General features: G+C 40.8%; 1 protein-coding gene across 1 annotated transcript; it reads right to left on the bottom strand.

Annotated features, from left to right (window-relative positions):
- Nucleotides 1-578: 578 nt before the first annotated feature.
- On the bottom strand, nucleotides 579-15209 carry KIAA0753 (KIAA0753 ortholog). Its single transcript, XM_010133124.1, is given in 15 exon segments — nucleotides 579-696; nucleotides 2007-2231; nucleotides 2403-2523; nucleotides 4378-4459; nucleotides 5491-5661; nucleotides 6943-7030; nucleotides 7193-7285; nucleotides 8075-8244; nucleotides 9204-9403; nucleotides 10738-10948; nucleotides 11352-11567; nucleotides 12396-12458; nucleotides 12754-12860; nucleotides 13925-14528; nucleotides 15120-15209. Coding segments are annotated over 15 exon segments (2559 nt in total).
- Between the last annotated feature and the right edge of the window lie 384 nt (nucleotides 15210-15593).

Raw genomic sequence — 15593 nt, 5'->3', positions numbered from 1 at the left:
ACAGCAAACCAAACAGCTCTTACTCTGGATGTCCCATCTTGGCCTTAGAAATATTAATAATGCTTCATTCTTCTCACAAAGCTATCAGATATATTCAACTCATTTTTCTGAGAAGAATAAGCTAATGCCCACAGCTCCCTTAAGAGGTAGGTAGGTCAGATACTTTCCATTTTAAAGCAGAAAAGTGAGGCACAGTACAGCTAAGTCCGCAACACCGCTTGAACCCAGACCTCCTCCTGGTCTTTTCTTCTAGTAAGAAGATCACACATAAAAATGAATGAAGTAATACAGGCATACAGAAAATAAGTAAACTTCACCTGTAACAGTTTACTTCATTCTATTGAAACACTGGCTAAAAAAACCCCAGAAGTCCTGAAAAATGTCGTATAATTAAGTTGCTAAAGGAAAATGTCATTAAAATGTTTTGTAAAAACACGAGATGAATCCTTGATGGACTTAATTCATTTGGTGAACAGAATCTCACAGACTTTAAAAAAAAAAAAACCACAAAAAAATTAGATAATCTGATTAGACTGAGGCTGACGTTGCATTTGATAGTGGGTTGGATTTCAAAGAGATCACTGCGCTAGCTGCAAAAACTCTGATGTGAACACAGCTTCTGCATAATCCTCACAAACATCCTGCAGCTCTGCTGCCACATCACACAGGGCTTCTTCTGTGAGTTGCTCTGCAAGACTGAGGGAGAAGGGAGGGGGGAAAAAAGAAACAGAAAAGGTTCAGAAAGTCAGATTTCAAACTCCAGTCATTCATTCCTTTGACAGCAACGCTCTGATTTCAAAAGGCTTTTTCAATCTTCCTACTGCTTAGCCCAAGAAAATATCTGATATGTGTTCTGACGTGTTGTGTAACATCAGAAATTCTTTCCTCAGTCTGACTCATACTCCAGGCTTAAAAGTGTTGAGAGAACTCCGTCGCTTCCTTTTTTCAAACTCTTAGACACTAATCCTGCTTTGGGAGTCAGGTAAGATACTACGGGGCCCATCCGAAGGCCACTGAAATGAATGGGAAGCGTCTTACTGATTTTAGCTGCCAGTGAATCAGGCCTTACTGAGAGCAATAAAGTTTAAGGAAAAGAGAGATGAGAAATTTCAGTCTTCAGTCATCTCTGGACCACAGCAGATGTTCCAGAAGGGAAAACTATTTTAGGGTAAGAACACAATTGTTTACTGGCCCCTTGAAAACCTCTCCTCAATTTTGCATATTCTAAAAATATCATGAAGTTGGTCTTTCCAAGACCTTTTGAGCATAGGATGGGTGTTTCTTCTAAACCTTGTATGATATGTAAAAAGGTTTGTGATGCCCTCTGGTGGAAAAGGACAAGTCAATGATACTGGATACCAGGCTGCACTTGTAGATTGATTTTGAGAACAGCATATAGCAGCAAAACATGTGGAGTTCAGCTGTCTGCAGGAGAGATTCACTGCCCTGCAGTCCACCTGCCAGTCCCAAGAAGGTGCCGGTCCTTGCAGTCCCAGGCACACAGCGACTGCAAAAAGGAGCACGGTTCAGAAGGCAGAATGACAGCACTGAGGACTGACAAGGCCTGTTTCAGTGGCTTAGTTCAGCAGATTCAAATACTGTGGTCTAACCACAGCCATTAAACATTTGCCTACTTATCCAGTTGGGCAAACCATCAACACCCCCCCAATAACCTCAAAAAACTGCAGGACCTGTTCTTGGAAACACTGATGCAGATGCCAAACGTTACTCCAATGAGCTGTATCACCGATTTCCATGCTGCTACATTAAAAATGCATGCAGAAGTTTAAAAACTCTTGTCAATTAAGCCTGATGTCCAATCTGCCAATACAAACAATTATGGCAAACCACTCCACCTACAACCACTGAAGTTAGATTTTGTAATTCTTTCTAAATACTCCAGTTTTCTTTCATTTCTCTCCTTCCACAGTCACAAGTCTTCCGATTTGCACTCTGCAGGGAATTAATGGCCCCTCACTTAAAAAACACAAAGACAGTTCATATACCTCTCAGCAATCTGCCATGGATTGAAACTGCCTACTGCCTCATGGGAAATGAGCTTTAAGTGATGCTTGTATCTGCTGTTGTAATCCAAGATGCTCTGGAGCATATGCTTTGGCACAGAGAGAGACACCAAGCACTCCTTCTGCAGAGAATTCCGAGTCAAAGGCTGCAGAATGTCATTTCCAGTCTGCAATTTCTCCTCTGCTTCTTTGTTTTCATCAATATCACTGGAAATATAAAATAGTCATTAAGCCAGAAATAGATTTTCAAGTATCTTTTTGAAGGCTCAGAATAGCTCTTCAAATGCTAACCATAATTTTCTGTAATGAAAACGCTCTAATGAAGCCACGCAGCTCACATGCACCGCAGTTTAGTGTAGGGCCGAATATTCTACTTACTTGCCATCAAAAAGTTTTTCAGATAAAATGTCCACTTCTGGCTCTGTGTGTCCAGTTAATTTGGTTATCTGAATTGGATGAGGAGATGTAGGTCTTTTAGCTACTGATACAGTCTGTTGTTCTAGAAGGAAGAAAATAACATATAAAATTGTTCCCTTGGACGAGAAAACCTACATTTACTGGAGGTAAGTCCTCACAAAGACTTTTGCTTCTTTTAAGTAGAAGTCTTTCAGATAAGTATTGAAGGTCACAAGCTCCTAAAATATAAATTCAATATAGGATTTCCAAGAGCTCAGTGTGTTAAAGCTGGGCATTTTAGAAATCCTACCTTTAGAATAAATAGTCTGTTGCGTCAGTGGATGCTTCTACAGGAGAGACAGGAAATACCATTAGTAATCTATTAAGCTTGGCAGTAAATCTAAGACATGGAAAAAAAAATCCAACAAGATTTGGGCTAAGTCTTCACCAGTCTTACTGTGAGATTTTCCACCTGGTGTAATACACAGTTCCATTAAGTCAGTATGTGATGAGATACTCAGCTACCAGTGTAGCTTCATTGTTGTACTCAAATAGTAAGAAAAAGAACAGAGCAGGGGGCTGGGAAAAACAACAAGCGTTAGTCATCCTCATTAGCATGCCACTGCGGCAAACAGAATTAAAGTACCTACGCTTACGTATGGGAACCATCAGACTACTGATTGGAATGTACCTGTCCTTAGTGAACAGTTTCCTACTAATATTACTTAGGGCTCTCATCTGATGGGAAAAGTTAGTTATATCTTCCATCTGAAGGATTTTAATGCTTTTATTTCTTTTCTATCCAATAAAAACAAGCACAAAAATGTGGTTAATGGAAACTGGAAGCATCTAAATGTTTTTTTCAAGGATTAAATACTTTTTTTGCTGAAGCACTTCTGTAGAGAAAAATCCAGATTTTATGAGGCTATAATAATTATACTTGTATGTATGCTGTGAGATCTAAAAACAGTATCACCAGCACCTGAAAGGAATAAGGAAAGAGAAAAATCTTCTAAGCTTAAGTAATTTAGTATTATCTTCTGTGTACTGCCAGAAAAACCTTAAACTGTCATGGATTCACTGCTACATTAATATTTACCTAACATTTACTCTTGAACTCTAAGCCATCTAAACTGATAGTTTATTGAAACAAAGGAAAGAAAAAGGGAGAAGGAAACTAGAAGACAAATATCTGCTTGCTCCTGCCTGAGCAAACCAACAGTAGGAACAGACAGACACTGCTTCACTCTACCTCAGCCTGGGAACTCCTAAGAATGGTTTAGAATTCATCAGCACGACTGATTACTGCTAAGTAATTAATGGTGTTTCAAAGGAATCAAGTCAATGAGAACACCCTAAACACTTTTCAAGATTAAGATTTGCAGATTTGCCAGTCCCTGTCTCAGAACTGAAGACAGGCATGTCATGAAGAGCCTAACAAGAAAAGGATGAAGTGGCTGTAGGATGTCTCAGACTCAGGAAGCAAACCAGCTGTCTGCTGAAGTAAATTCGAGTAGCTTACAGATGAATTGGAGTGTATGTACTTAGGGACTATCATCTTCACTGCACAAAAATCACCTCACTGTGGTAGAAAATAAAATATTTAAATGACTAGAAAAGGGACAACATTCAAACTTAACATCTGATGATTGGAAGGATGCGTTAAAGATTCCTGTCCTTCGGCTAAGTTGCTCTAGCAGCACTTTGCATCCAAACGCAGCCCCAGTAAAGGCAGGTGGAAAAGGACAGGCTGTTCTCAGAAGAGATCCTTCCTCTTTGAAATATTGACTTTAGAACTCTATTTCAGAAACAGTAAAAGGAGCACACCTAGTAAAAAAATGTGTCTGGATGGTGCTATTTCATCACATACGATTCAATTATTTTATTTGACTTCAAAACATCTGAATTTAAAGAAACAGATTACAGGAAAAAGAAGTTGCATTAAAAAGACACTTACCCATTTTGTTTTCTGGGGCCCAGAGCTCCAAATCACTGTACACAATCTGGGTGAACCTCCTGCGTACAGCCTCCTGGTATCTCTGGGTTTGAACATACAAAATTAATCAATCAACACGTAATTAGCAGCTCCAGTGCACTAGTTATCACCCAATAGGAAACCAGGCCACGGTGCTCCTTGGACAAAGTAGGCTTATTTTGCCTGGTTAAGGTAACACAGAAGAGGGGTAGGGGGGTGAAATGACAGATAATCATCTCGTTAGTACTTGAAGACTCAACTGTTGCTGGTACCATGGCAACTCCTCCCCTCTCAGATCAAACTGAAGGGCCCTCACGCTGCTCCTGCCTTACAGACAGAGAATTCACATCTGCGCTCAAGTGCCTCGTGGATGAGGACACTGTACAATGTAAGCTTCACGCTTCCAACTTACAAACTGACCTCTGGAAGTAAAAGGCACTAAACTCAGCCGTTCTAAGTCACGGTAACTTTCACTGAACAGGAGGGTTGAAATGGGACTTGAACTAAAAACTGTGGAGAAGCTGATCAGAGAAAAATTTAAGCAACATACGAGAAAGTTGAAGTCAAGTAAATCAAAACCTCATGAATATTTACATAGACAAATGGATAAATACGGGCACAGATAACTAAGTATTTGTCTGACTTCCCCAGGTAAAATATTTTGGATTGCCAGAGCATATTTCCTTGAAAAGCTCATGCTACTAGAATACTAGGGTGCTCTATCACAAAAAAAAAAAAAAAAAAGGAAAACAAAATTAAATTCATAAATATTCAAATACTTCCCAATCTGGGAGACAACATAATGGCTATACCAATTCTCCCGTTCACAGATGATGATCTAAGCCACAAACTCTTGAGGCGGGAAGCAAACTCAACTCTAAAGCTAGCAATAAAACCATTAGGGAAAACATTCTTCTTCTCTTCTTACGTTACGTTTTGCTGGAAGTGCAAACTCCTTCCAAGCCTTTGATTTCATAGACTGATCCAGTCAGATCTCACTTCATTTAAGAATTAGATGCTTACAGATATTACAATTTATGGACAGTAAAAAAGAAACTGGCACTAATGAGACCAACCCAGAGAGAAAAATCTTACTTCAATTTCTTCCATTCTTTGCAACATTAACTCCAGACTATGAGCATCAGCCATAGGCAGAGCCTCGGTCTGGAGTCTCTCCTGCTGCTCCAAACTCCACAGTTCCTGAGCAGTATCTTCCAAAAGATCATCCAACAGCTTTTCACTCAGAATATTTGCATTTGCTGCAACCTGATGATTAAAAAAAACAACAATCAAACGAACAAATCACACAGCCATTCAAGCAAGAGAGGAAAAAACTTCAAAACAACTGGGGGAAAGAACACGTACAAATCAAACATTTCTTACAGCAGGTCCCAGAAATAATCCAGTTGTCATTTCGACTTTTTCCTTCAATGAAAACCCAAGTAAATTGCCATTTTCCTTCCACCCACACAATAAGCCAAATCAATAAAAACAGCTTAGTATGTTCCTACCAATAAAATCAACGAATATGGAAAATGCTTTCTACAAAACCATGTTGCCAAACAAAAGTTTCAGAGATCAACCAGGAGCTCAAGAAAGCAAAGGCCCTCATCTTACAAAACCCTACACACACACGGGGCCCAGGCCCCAGCCGGAGGTTTCGGATGTGTCCAATTTTACCGATCAGCCACGGTATGATACCACTATTCATTTACTGTATTATTTTATGTGAAAACATGTTTTCCCCCCTAAGCAACTTCATGCATTCAAGGTCACATCAAACCAAAAATATACAAAAGAGATGATGTTAGCAAGAGCTTTCTCATCGTTTCATTTGGTACATCGTTACAAAACGACGCTGGAAAAGGCACACGTGCCCATACGATGACGCTGTTTTAAAGATGTGGCTTATCTAAGTTGAAATTGCTGACTTCGGAAAATCAGTACGACTTTGCCATAGAGCAGAATGCGTCTGGAAAAGATGAAACTTCATCTTCACTGTCAAACAGCTTTACTCTATGACAACAGATAGTATATACCTTCTCAGCTGCATGAGTTAAAAGGGGGTTTATAAATGAATTTATAAAGTTTATAAAGGGGGTTTATAAATTATCAATCTCTCTCTCCAAGGAGAGATTGATCTTCTATATAAAATGTAAACCATTACATGATAATCAAGCTTTCTGTATTATTAGTCATTAACTGTACTACCCCAAAGTTATTTAGTCATTAAATATGGTGTTATAAGAATTATTAAAATCATCTTATCCACTCTGAACGTGACTTGATCTGCTATGACTATCCAAAACCAACTTAAAAATGCATCAACTTGCCAAGAAGCTAATAGAAAAAAAATTAATGCAGCTTTGCCAGACATCTTTAAAATAATTCTGGATCCAAATACCCCTAGGTGCCAATGTCCAGAACTGTGTTGATTACATAACATACCTTGCCTTAAGGTGAAAAGAAACCGTGTTTTGCCCCTTTACAAATGTTTTACAGCTCTAAAGGCATTCTTCAAACAGCAGCATGGTTTGAGTGTCCTACCTGTGTCCTGTCCAACAGAGGCTCTAAGCGCTCCCCTGCTGCCTTCCCAGCTTTGTCAGCACACCGGGCCGGAGAAGCACTTTGTGACCTACACAAAAAAGAACAAATGGCAACGCCATTCTGAAACTTGGTATGGCAACAATCATTTTTAGAAGTCCAGACACATAAATATACTCTGAGGGACTGGAGGGAGTGGGAAGACGACTGTAAAAGATCTGACACCATTTATTAGCTCTTTAGAGCAAGTCACTATCTTAACTTTTGTATTTTTTTCATTTCTCCTCTGCTAAGGTCAGTTAGAACCTTCACTCTTCTTGAAGTTTCTGCTTCAAGCCATGTTAATCTTCAAAAGCAAAACAGTACCATAGAGGTTTACAAAATGCACAGTCTAACAACTGAAGAATGAAATCATGTGATTCTGAGTGTTAGTTTAGAAAACCTGCAAAAAACTCCAGAGAGAAAATTAATACTGACCTGGCCATATAAGCCAGGAGATTCTGCTGAGAACAAGGGATCTTTGGTTATGTCTCTGCCACTGGTAAACAGGCAACGTCATGGCTATCCTCAAACGCCGTCTGGAGAGACGAGCTCCTCATCTTACCCTGCACACTGCCTAGTGCAGATCCAGCAGCTGGATCAGCAGCTGGATCTCCCACTTCAACTGCCATGAACAGCAGTCCCAAAGCAAACTGAATTTAGGGAGTCCTGGTCTACAGGGTGCTAATTATAGTTTAAAATAAACAAACCTGCACTCTATTGCTGTCTGTGACAAAGATACGTATTTTGTCCTGGAACAGGGAGACAACACTCACCTTCCTAACGCAGTGCTGTGAATACCCGTTCTGCACACTGCGGGTTTGGTCAGTGCCCTGCCTAGCACAGTTTGGCCTTGACTCCCAGACAACACTTGGACCTGGATCTGGGAAAAAGCATAAAGCAATGGCTCTTCCCAGGCTCCTCCATGAGGGAGGCCACTTTGTGCCAAGCAAAAATAGGAATACAACCATCTGGCAGCGAGCTGTGCCATCATGGTCTGACAGCCAGGCCAAATCCACCCTATGCACTAGTACGGGTAAGCAGCATTTCCACAGGAAAGCGAGTAAAGACAGGTTCCACTGGCCTGTGAACGTACAGCTTCGGTGAAACGGGTGGAGAGGTGGGGTTTGGAGGCACGGAGGGTGTTCTGCTCTCCTTAAGAGGCCGTTTGTTCTCTTTTAGCTGGAAAGCTATAGTTGTCTCTTGAAATCGGGCACGCTTTCCTGGAGGCTGTACTGGTCGTGGTTTCAGAGATTTCAGCATTCCCTTAAAATTAACAAAATCACATTAGAAACATATATTCCAGTTGTTAAATTTTTAAAGTATTTTGAATTCTGCTTCAGAATTTGTCTGAAAGTCACGCCTGCTGGCTTTGCTTTATGCAAAGAGCCGTTGCTTTATGCAGTTGACGTATGTGGAAGTTTCACAGGTGATTTAAAGGGAAGTACAACTGTGCCTGAACAGAACAAATGTGAATCCTGCAGCTATTACTTTTGCAAACAGCTCCAATTCTTCTCTCCATGGGGAAAAACTTCTTGTGAAATTTTCAGGATTAGACTCTATGTTAACTCTTAATAAACCCAAAGAGCGGGTTTCCAAGGTAACACTTTACGCAGCCGCAGAACTGTAATATTGCCACGTTTGTATTTGCTAGAAGGACACTTAGACTCAGTGTGAATTACTGAAATGCTCACAATCCTCACTGACAGATGGATAGGGGAAGCAGTAGGAGTTACACACGCATGCATCTACACTACTCTCAGATCTGATTTTTCAAGCTGAAGGTGATACTCTGAGGAATGAAAAAAACATTTAATTAAAAAAAAAACAACAGCAACTCTTAGAAATTCAGGACTTTGAAATATTCTTTCAAGAACTGATTTGTTTGCATTACAAAAGCCTCTTGCTGGTTGCAAGCACTTACCAGACACCAGAATTTGTATCGCAAAGTTTTGTAATTTCTGTAATCAATGAAGTGAATCTGCCTAACTTACATCCTCCTCCTAACACCAGCATTAGCACAGCAATTCTGCTGAGTGCCTTTCTCATGACAGAGGGTGGCTAATAAGAGGAAAATATGTCAGCTTTAATTGCGAGTTGAAAAGTAACTAGCTCAGAATAAAAAAAATTGTGAGGAAGTGCAAAGCTTGACAGCGTCTTACATTACATAACAAATCCCAGAGGACAAGCAGAAGAAAGCATAAATCCTTTTATCACTCCCATACCTGTGATTTTGCAGGTAATAACACGCCTTTCTTCTTCAAAGGGCCACTTTCAAGGATGGGATCTTTTTTTACAGCCCTGGGTCTCACCAATGGATCTACGCTTCCCTGTAAAGCAGCATTTCTCTCTGAAGCAGGCAGGTCATTTTCTTCTCTGAATTTATTGTGCAGTATACGAGCACAACTGTTTGCCTTCTGAACTGCTGAAATATTTGCAACATGTCAGTGTTTATCTGTATCAAAAATAACAAACAAACTTTCAACTGTAAGTTGAAAGGGAAAATAATCATCTCCATTTCTACATTGATACTTCTGTTTCGCAAGGTATCATCATCGTGAACTTTTAAGCTCTATCATCATTTAAAAATATCCAACCAAAAAACAAAAATACCCAACTTGTTGTATTTCCTGACAAATATTAAATAAATTGTCATTCTTACACTGCTTCAGTGAACAGGAGATTTTGGGGGTTGCATGCATATACATATTTATACATACAGAGAGATTTGAAAATACACAAATATATGAAAATCATAGGAAAGCCTTAGTTAGTAATCACCATATGAGGTCTAGGCAGTGACACAAAACATTCTTTTTTAGGCAGCAAGTCACAGGGAAACCACTGGGCTGCCAAAGATGAACTCATCTCAGAAATCTTCTCGCCCTTACCTCGGGGTAGATAGGAATACTTACTATTCTAGTAAAAACCAGTATGAGGTATGAGAAAAAACAGCCCAGAGAAGAAAAACAAGTAATATAGGATATATAACAACGTAATAAGCTATAACGGTGTTCATAAGGTGTAAAATAAATTTATCTTGCAACACCTGGAGAAGGAATAAAGCTTATTTCCTTTCATATATGAAGTAAAATAACAATAAGTAAACCAATTCCCAACAGCTGCGTGGCACATTAGTAGTGAAAAAACTCCAAAGTCTTCTGCTCATCTATGAGTTAACGTGCCTCTAGCCACTGAAACTGTGATCACTGTGCAGTGACATTAAAGACCTGGCAAGAATAAACCAGAGCCACCCCTGTCAAAAGTAGAGAAACTGCACAGACCAAGGAAATTCTCAGCCAAAATTTCAGTATATCTTTTCACTCTAAACAGTTCAACAACAGTAGCTTAGCTGGAGATTTGCTAACAGTCAGTGACTTTGCATTCCAAAATAATGCAATTCTACAGTACTCTCTAGGCAGACGTTTACAAATATTCTGTCTGCACCATTGATGTCAACTTGTAAACTGCCATTTAGGTGTACACTGCTGAAAAACAATCCAAGTGGAGCCCACAGCAAAAGAGCTGGACAAAAACAGGAAGAAGAGGATGATAACGATATAAAGAGGCACATAACCCTGCTGGTCTGTCATGTCAGGGGAACAGCTGAAAAAAAATGCACGACAAGGCTATGTGAATCCGGTAACTATATATGGGCTGTTACACACTTCTGACCAACAATACCGAACACCCCAAAACACTGAACTGCAGGTGATAAGTTAACTGATAAAAAGGTATTTAATAATTCAAAATACACACCAGTCAAGAGACTCCGGGCAACTGGAGGTTTTCTAGGCTTTTGTCCGCGCTGTCCCTTTAAGACGAGAGGGTTTTTTTCTCTCTTTGGAGATGCAAGCTGCTTTCTGACTGGAAACGCCTCAGTGTTCCTCAGAGATTTGCCTTGAGATGCTAAAATGCATTTCTTCACTTTCTTGGGTGTTTGTTTCTTTTCCAGCAGTGACTCCAGGCCCTGCACAAATATTTAGAATTTTAATTACTTGCTTTTAATAACTTACACCAATGTATAAAAAGCAATTCTTTCAGTCTTGAAGACAGCAAACGAACCAGAAACTGGTGCTTTGTTACCACCATCACCGCCAGTCCTCATTCTACCAGGAGAGCCACTAAAGCCAGGAAAAGCATCAACAAGAAGCGCAGCAGGTAGCTTCCATGTTTAGGCTGCAACTCGGTTTTAGACCATCATTATTTAGGAACATTAGAAACATATTTATACATTAGAATATACGGTCTTTTTAAAAAGAACACCCACAACAGTAAGACATTCTGCCATTTCATGCACACGCAGTATAGTCTGCAGTCTCGTATTTCACTCCATCTTTCTGCCTTAGCAAAAACAAAATGTTTTTTCCTACCTCAACTTGCTGCAAAATGTCTATGATAATGTCAGAAATGGAAGAATCCCCTTCTAGTTTGGCAGAACAGAGAGACAGCTGTCGAATGAGACTGCCTAGTTCCTTGTAGTGGGCAGGAATCTGCTGCTCTGTGTATTCTGTGAAATGACTGGCAAACGCCTGCAAGGCTCGTACAGCTCCTCTGTGTGCTGCCGCCAATCTGGATACTGCTCGAGACTGGAAAAATGAAAAATAAATGCTTTAATAGCTATAGTTTCTATGAATACTAATAGTATTCAAAGAACTGTTGTCAAAATTTCATGCCGAAACACTCAGGCTTGGGATAGTTCTGATGGATATGAGGCCATTTGTGAGAGAAAACAAAACAAGCACTTGAAGCAATCTACTAAAGATAGTACACAACAGTACTCAGATGAAGTATCATGCTAGCTTCAGAACCAATAGCCTGGTTGTAACACGTGCTGATTTTCTGCCACCTCTACCAACTATAGTCATGGGCTTGACCCTAGCATGCAACAACTGCACAAGCATAGAACATCCTCCATCCTCTGGTTTTTGTTACAGAAGAAAATACAAGCCATGGGAAAGCACACGAGAACAATGGGACATAGCAGCCGAACAGCAAATAGGTGTGATCACCGTTCTGAAAGAGGCTGGGCAGAGAAGAAAATAAGCAAGGAGGCTGATAAGACTGAGTGACATCCACAGGAAGTTAAAAAAAAAGCAGTCAAGAGTAGAACACAGCGTTACTCAGAAAAGGAAGTGGAATGAAGAAGGAATTAGAAGCCACATAAAAGCAGAAGCCCAACAGCCTTTCCCTCCAGTTTACTGCAGACTCTCCTCTTCACAGAGAAGAGGAAGCAGTAAAGGCAGTATCAGACCAAGTGAGACATAATTCTGTGAGACTGTTATGAAAGGAACAAGATTCAAAGAAAACCTGCTTCCTGGAAAGGGCTGAGGTGTACCCTAGATGGGCAAACTCCATTGGCCACACAGCCTTCTGCCAGTAAGTTACTCACAGCCTGAAGGATAATTACATCTTACCTTTTTAGTATGTTTGATTGTATGAGGACTCAGTTTCTCTAAATCGTCCTGAATTTCTTTTACCTGTTTATCAAGAAAGGAGGGGGAGAGGGGAAAGTCAGTCAGAATTAACTCCATGTCTATAAATGACCAGTTAAACTTCACTATAATGTTGGAGTGAAAGTCCAAATTTTCCAGCGGTGATGCTCATCCCTCTGGCCAGTCCTGACAAAAATTAATCACACCATTCAGATCTAAACTAGAATGCCATGGAAGTTATGATATAACCCAATCAAATTTCTCGTTTCAGTTCATTTCTGTCAAATTCATGGCAATAAAGTAGCTACTCTACATCCCAATTGAAAATGCTGGTTCCTACCTGTTGCTGGAGCACGTAGAGCATCCGAGCTGACCGCGCAGCTTGTTTCTGTCTCCTAATGCAAACTTGTTGCTCTTTATCAGGATCTAAAATTTCTCTCTCTCTCCCTAAAAAGCATGAAATGTCAAGCTTTATGACTTAATTTAATCTGTGAAAATCCCAATTAAGCCATAACAACAAGCATCACTTAGCAGTAAGCCTCTTTCACGCAGAACCGATACACAACACGTCCCGTATTTCCCAGGGCTCCCTTCAGCAGTTATACAAGCCACAGCACATATAGCTTACCAAAATATCACATGCGACCCCTGAGTTCTACGACAGAGTTGCAGGTAAACCACTCAAAGTTAGGAATGGTTAAACCCATGGCAAGATATTACAAAAGCACCAGTGCATCCCAGGGCTGGCTGGGATGGAGTCAGTTTTCGTCACAGTCACCAGTACGGTGCTGGTTTGGATTTATGACTTAAACAGCGTGGAGAACACACCCATGTTTGGCTGTCACTCAGCAGCACTCGCACAGCACTAACGCTTCTCTTTTTTCACCTCTGCCCTGTCAGAGCATAGGAGGTTGTCAGTGATTGCCTTTGCATTGCCTGTTTACTTCTTCCTTCTCTTACTAAACTATCTTTGTCTCAACCCCGAAGTTTTCTTGCTTTTAATCTTTCTCTCTCTCCCCTGTCCCGCCAGGGGAGAAATAAGCACAAGCCCAGGGTTAGCCCACAGCAGTGTCAGGAAGCACATTAATCTTGCTACTGCCCAGCCATAAATTAGGTAAGCCAGACTTGTGAAATTAAATTTTACCAGCTGTTGCCTTTCTCATCACTGGTAAGAATGTGGTTAATTAAGATACTGGGTTTTGCCATCTGAACTTCCAGCCAACAGGCCTACAGACACCATTACCTTCTCACAGGTTACTAAAGAGCCTACCACTAACTTACTATCATTGCAGGTTGGATTGGAACTCACCACAAACACTCAGAGACAGTAAACCCTGCTTCTGCTTAAACTAAGTAGCTATTCAAGCTTTTATCTCCTCTTGAAAAAAGTGGATGGTTCTCAAGAATCCAGAACTAAATACAGATTCTAATCCAAGCCAAAAAAAACATAAAGAAAAACAAGCCAACAAACTGCTGTACATGTATATAACAGAATTATTGTTCAGTCATACCTTTTTTAGTCAGATCTTCAATTTTCTGGATGTAGCTCCTCAACTCCTTCTGCAGCCGTCGGACTTCCTGCACATTTTGATCTTCTTGTTTGTTCACATTTGCCTTGGGGTCCGGTCCTCCATCACGGGTGGGTGGAGAGTCCAACCCAGCTGGGGTTAGCTTTCCCTTATTCGGTGTGTAGAGATAAACCTTGGTGCCAGGGGTGGTAGCCTGCACGTTGGAACGCTGACCAAGTTTCTGATGACATTTCAAGTGAGTTTGAGGCTTTTTATTTCCTGGACTTTCAAATACTTTGGTCTTTTGCTGTTGTGACGTCTGGGCCAGCAATAGTTTATTGACAGCATCTCCGAACACCTGCTGTTTCACTTGCTCTTCACGACGTCTTTGTTTTATGTCCCTTTTGGCTAGCTCAATAGCCAATTTTAGTCTTTCTTCAGATACCACTGAAAACACACCAGAGCTTCTTAGGCTGGAGTCCTCATGTCCAGCGAGATTCCTCTGACCATCGGATGCCTTCAGTTTTTCTATTATAATTGGACGGGGGTTAGAGAATCTGAGAGCCAAATTCTCTGGAACTGCAGGAACGTTTCTATTAAACTGCAGCTGTTCCAAAGTGTAAAAGAAAGCTGAGGTTACACAGAACACTTCACACAGGAGACGTAACAGTAAGGAAAACGGTTGTTCTTTTGTATCAGAATGCACTCTGTCACCACGGTACATCTTCAATGCACGAAGGGCATTCTGTCCACTCAGACAAATGCCAGTGTTCGAAATGATTTGGAATTAAGCGTTTAGATCATCTTGTAAATAACATTAGGCACTGATGTGCAACTTAGGGTGGGCTCCTTAGGGAGGGTACACACAGTGAAAACTGCTCTCAGTCTGTGAGTTTTCACTTTCACCCTTCCGATTCTCTTCCCCAGCCCTCTTGGGGGGGGTGAGCAAATGGATGTGTGCTTAACTGCCTACGGGGATTAAACCACAGCAGACAGGTAAATAATATTTACCAATGTACCTTCCGACCTATACCCTTACAAAAGGACAGTGTCAAGATAACAGAGGACAGCATCATAAAAGGACGTATGAAGGTTTGACACTCAGTAGTGGGCTGTCTCAAGAAGTGGGTCATAACCATCTTTTTGCAAAGATCACAGATGAAAACAACTCAACACCACTGCAGAAGTCAAATAATACCTGTGTTTGAAAAGCCTTTGCTTCGTTCCTGTGTAGCTGGGTACTGAGTGCGAATGTAGCATCAGACACAGCTGGCTGGCTTGGTCCCATCGCACTGGCTCAGTGCTGAAAATCCAGTTATTTGTCCTTTGCTTTCGATTACAACTATGAACATAAAAAGAATCATACATTATTTCTGCCTCTCAGAACCAATCTGATGTAACAGAGAACCGACCTGAGGCGGCACGTAGAAATGGAAAACACATCGCGTGTACTTATACCGGTGGTACACAGAATGGGGGGTACAACCCCATCGTTTGAGGCAAAATTTACCAGTTACATCCTTCTTTTACACACCCCTACGGAGAGCTGAGGGGCACCACTCAGACTGTGAGGCTCCCGGTATGAACCATAAACAGACCCACACAGAACTTTTACAGCTGTTTCTTCACTAAAAGAGAACGTCTCTTCCGCATCGGTAAGAAAGCAGACTAG

Source organism: Buceros rhinoceros, unplaced genomic scaffold (assembly GCF_000710305.1).
Source record: "Buceros rhinoceros silvestris isolate BGI_N320 unplaced genomic scaffold, ASM71030v1 scaffold39773, whole genome shotgun sequence".
Taxonomy (NCBI): Eukaryota; Metazoa; Chordata; class Aves; order Bucerotiformes; family Bucerotidae; genus Buceros; species Buceros rhinoceros.
The sequence above is the reverse complement of the archived record's forward strand: the minus strand, read 5'-3'. Positions and strand labels throughout refer to the sequence as shown.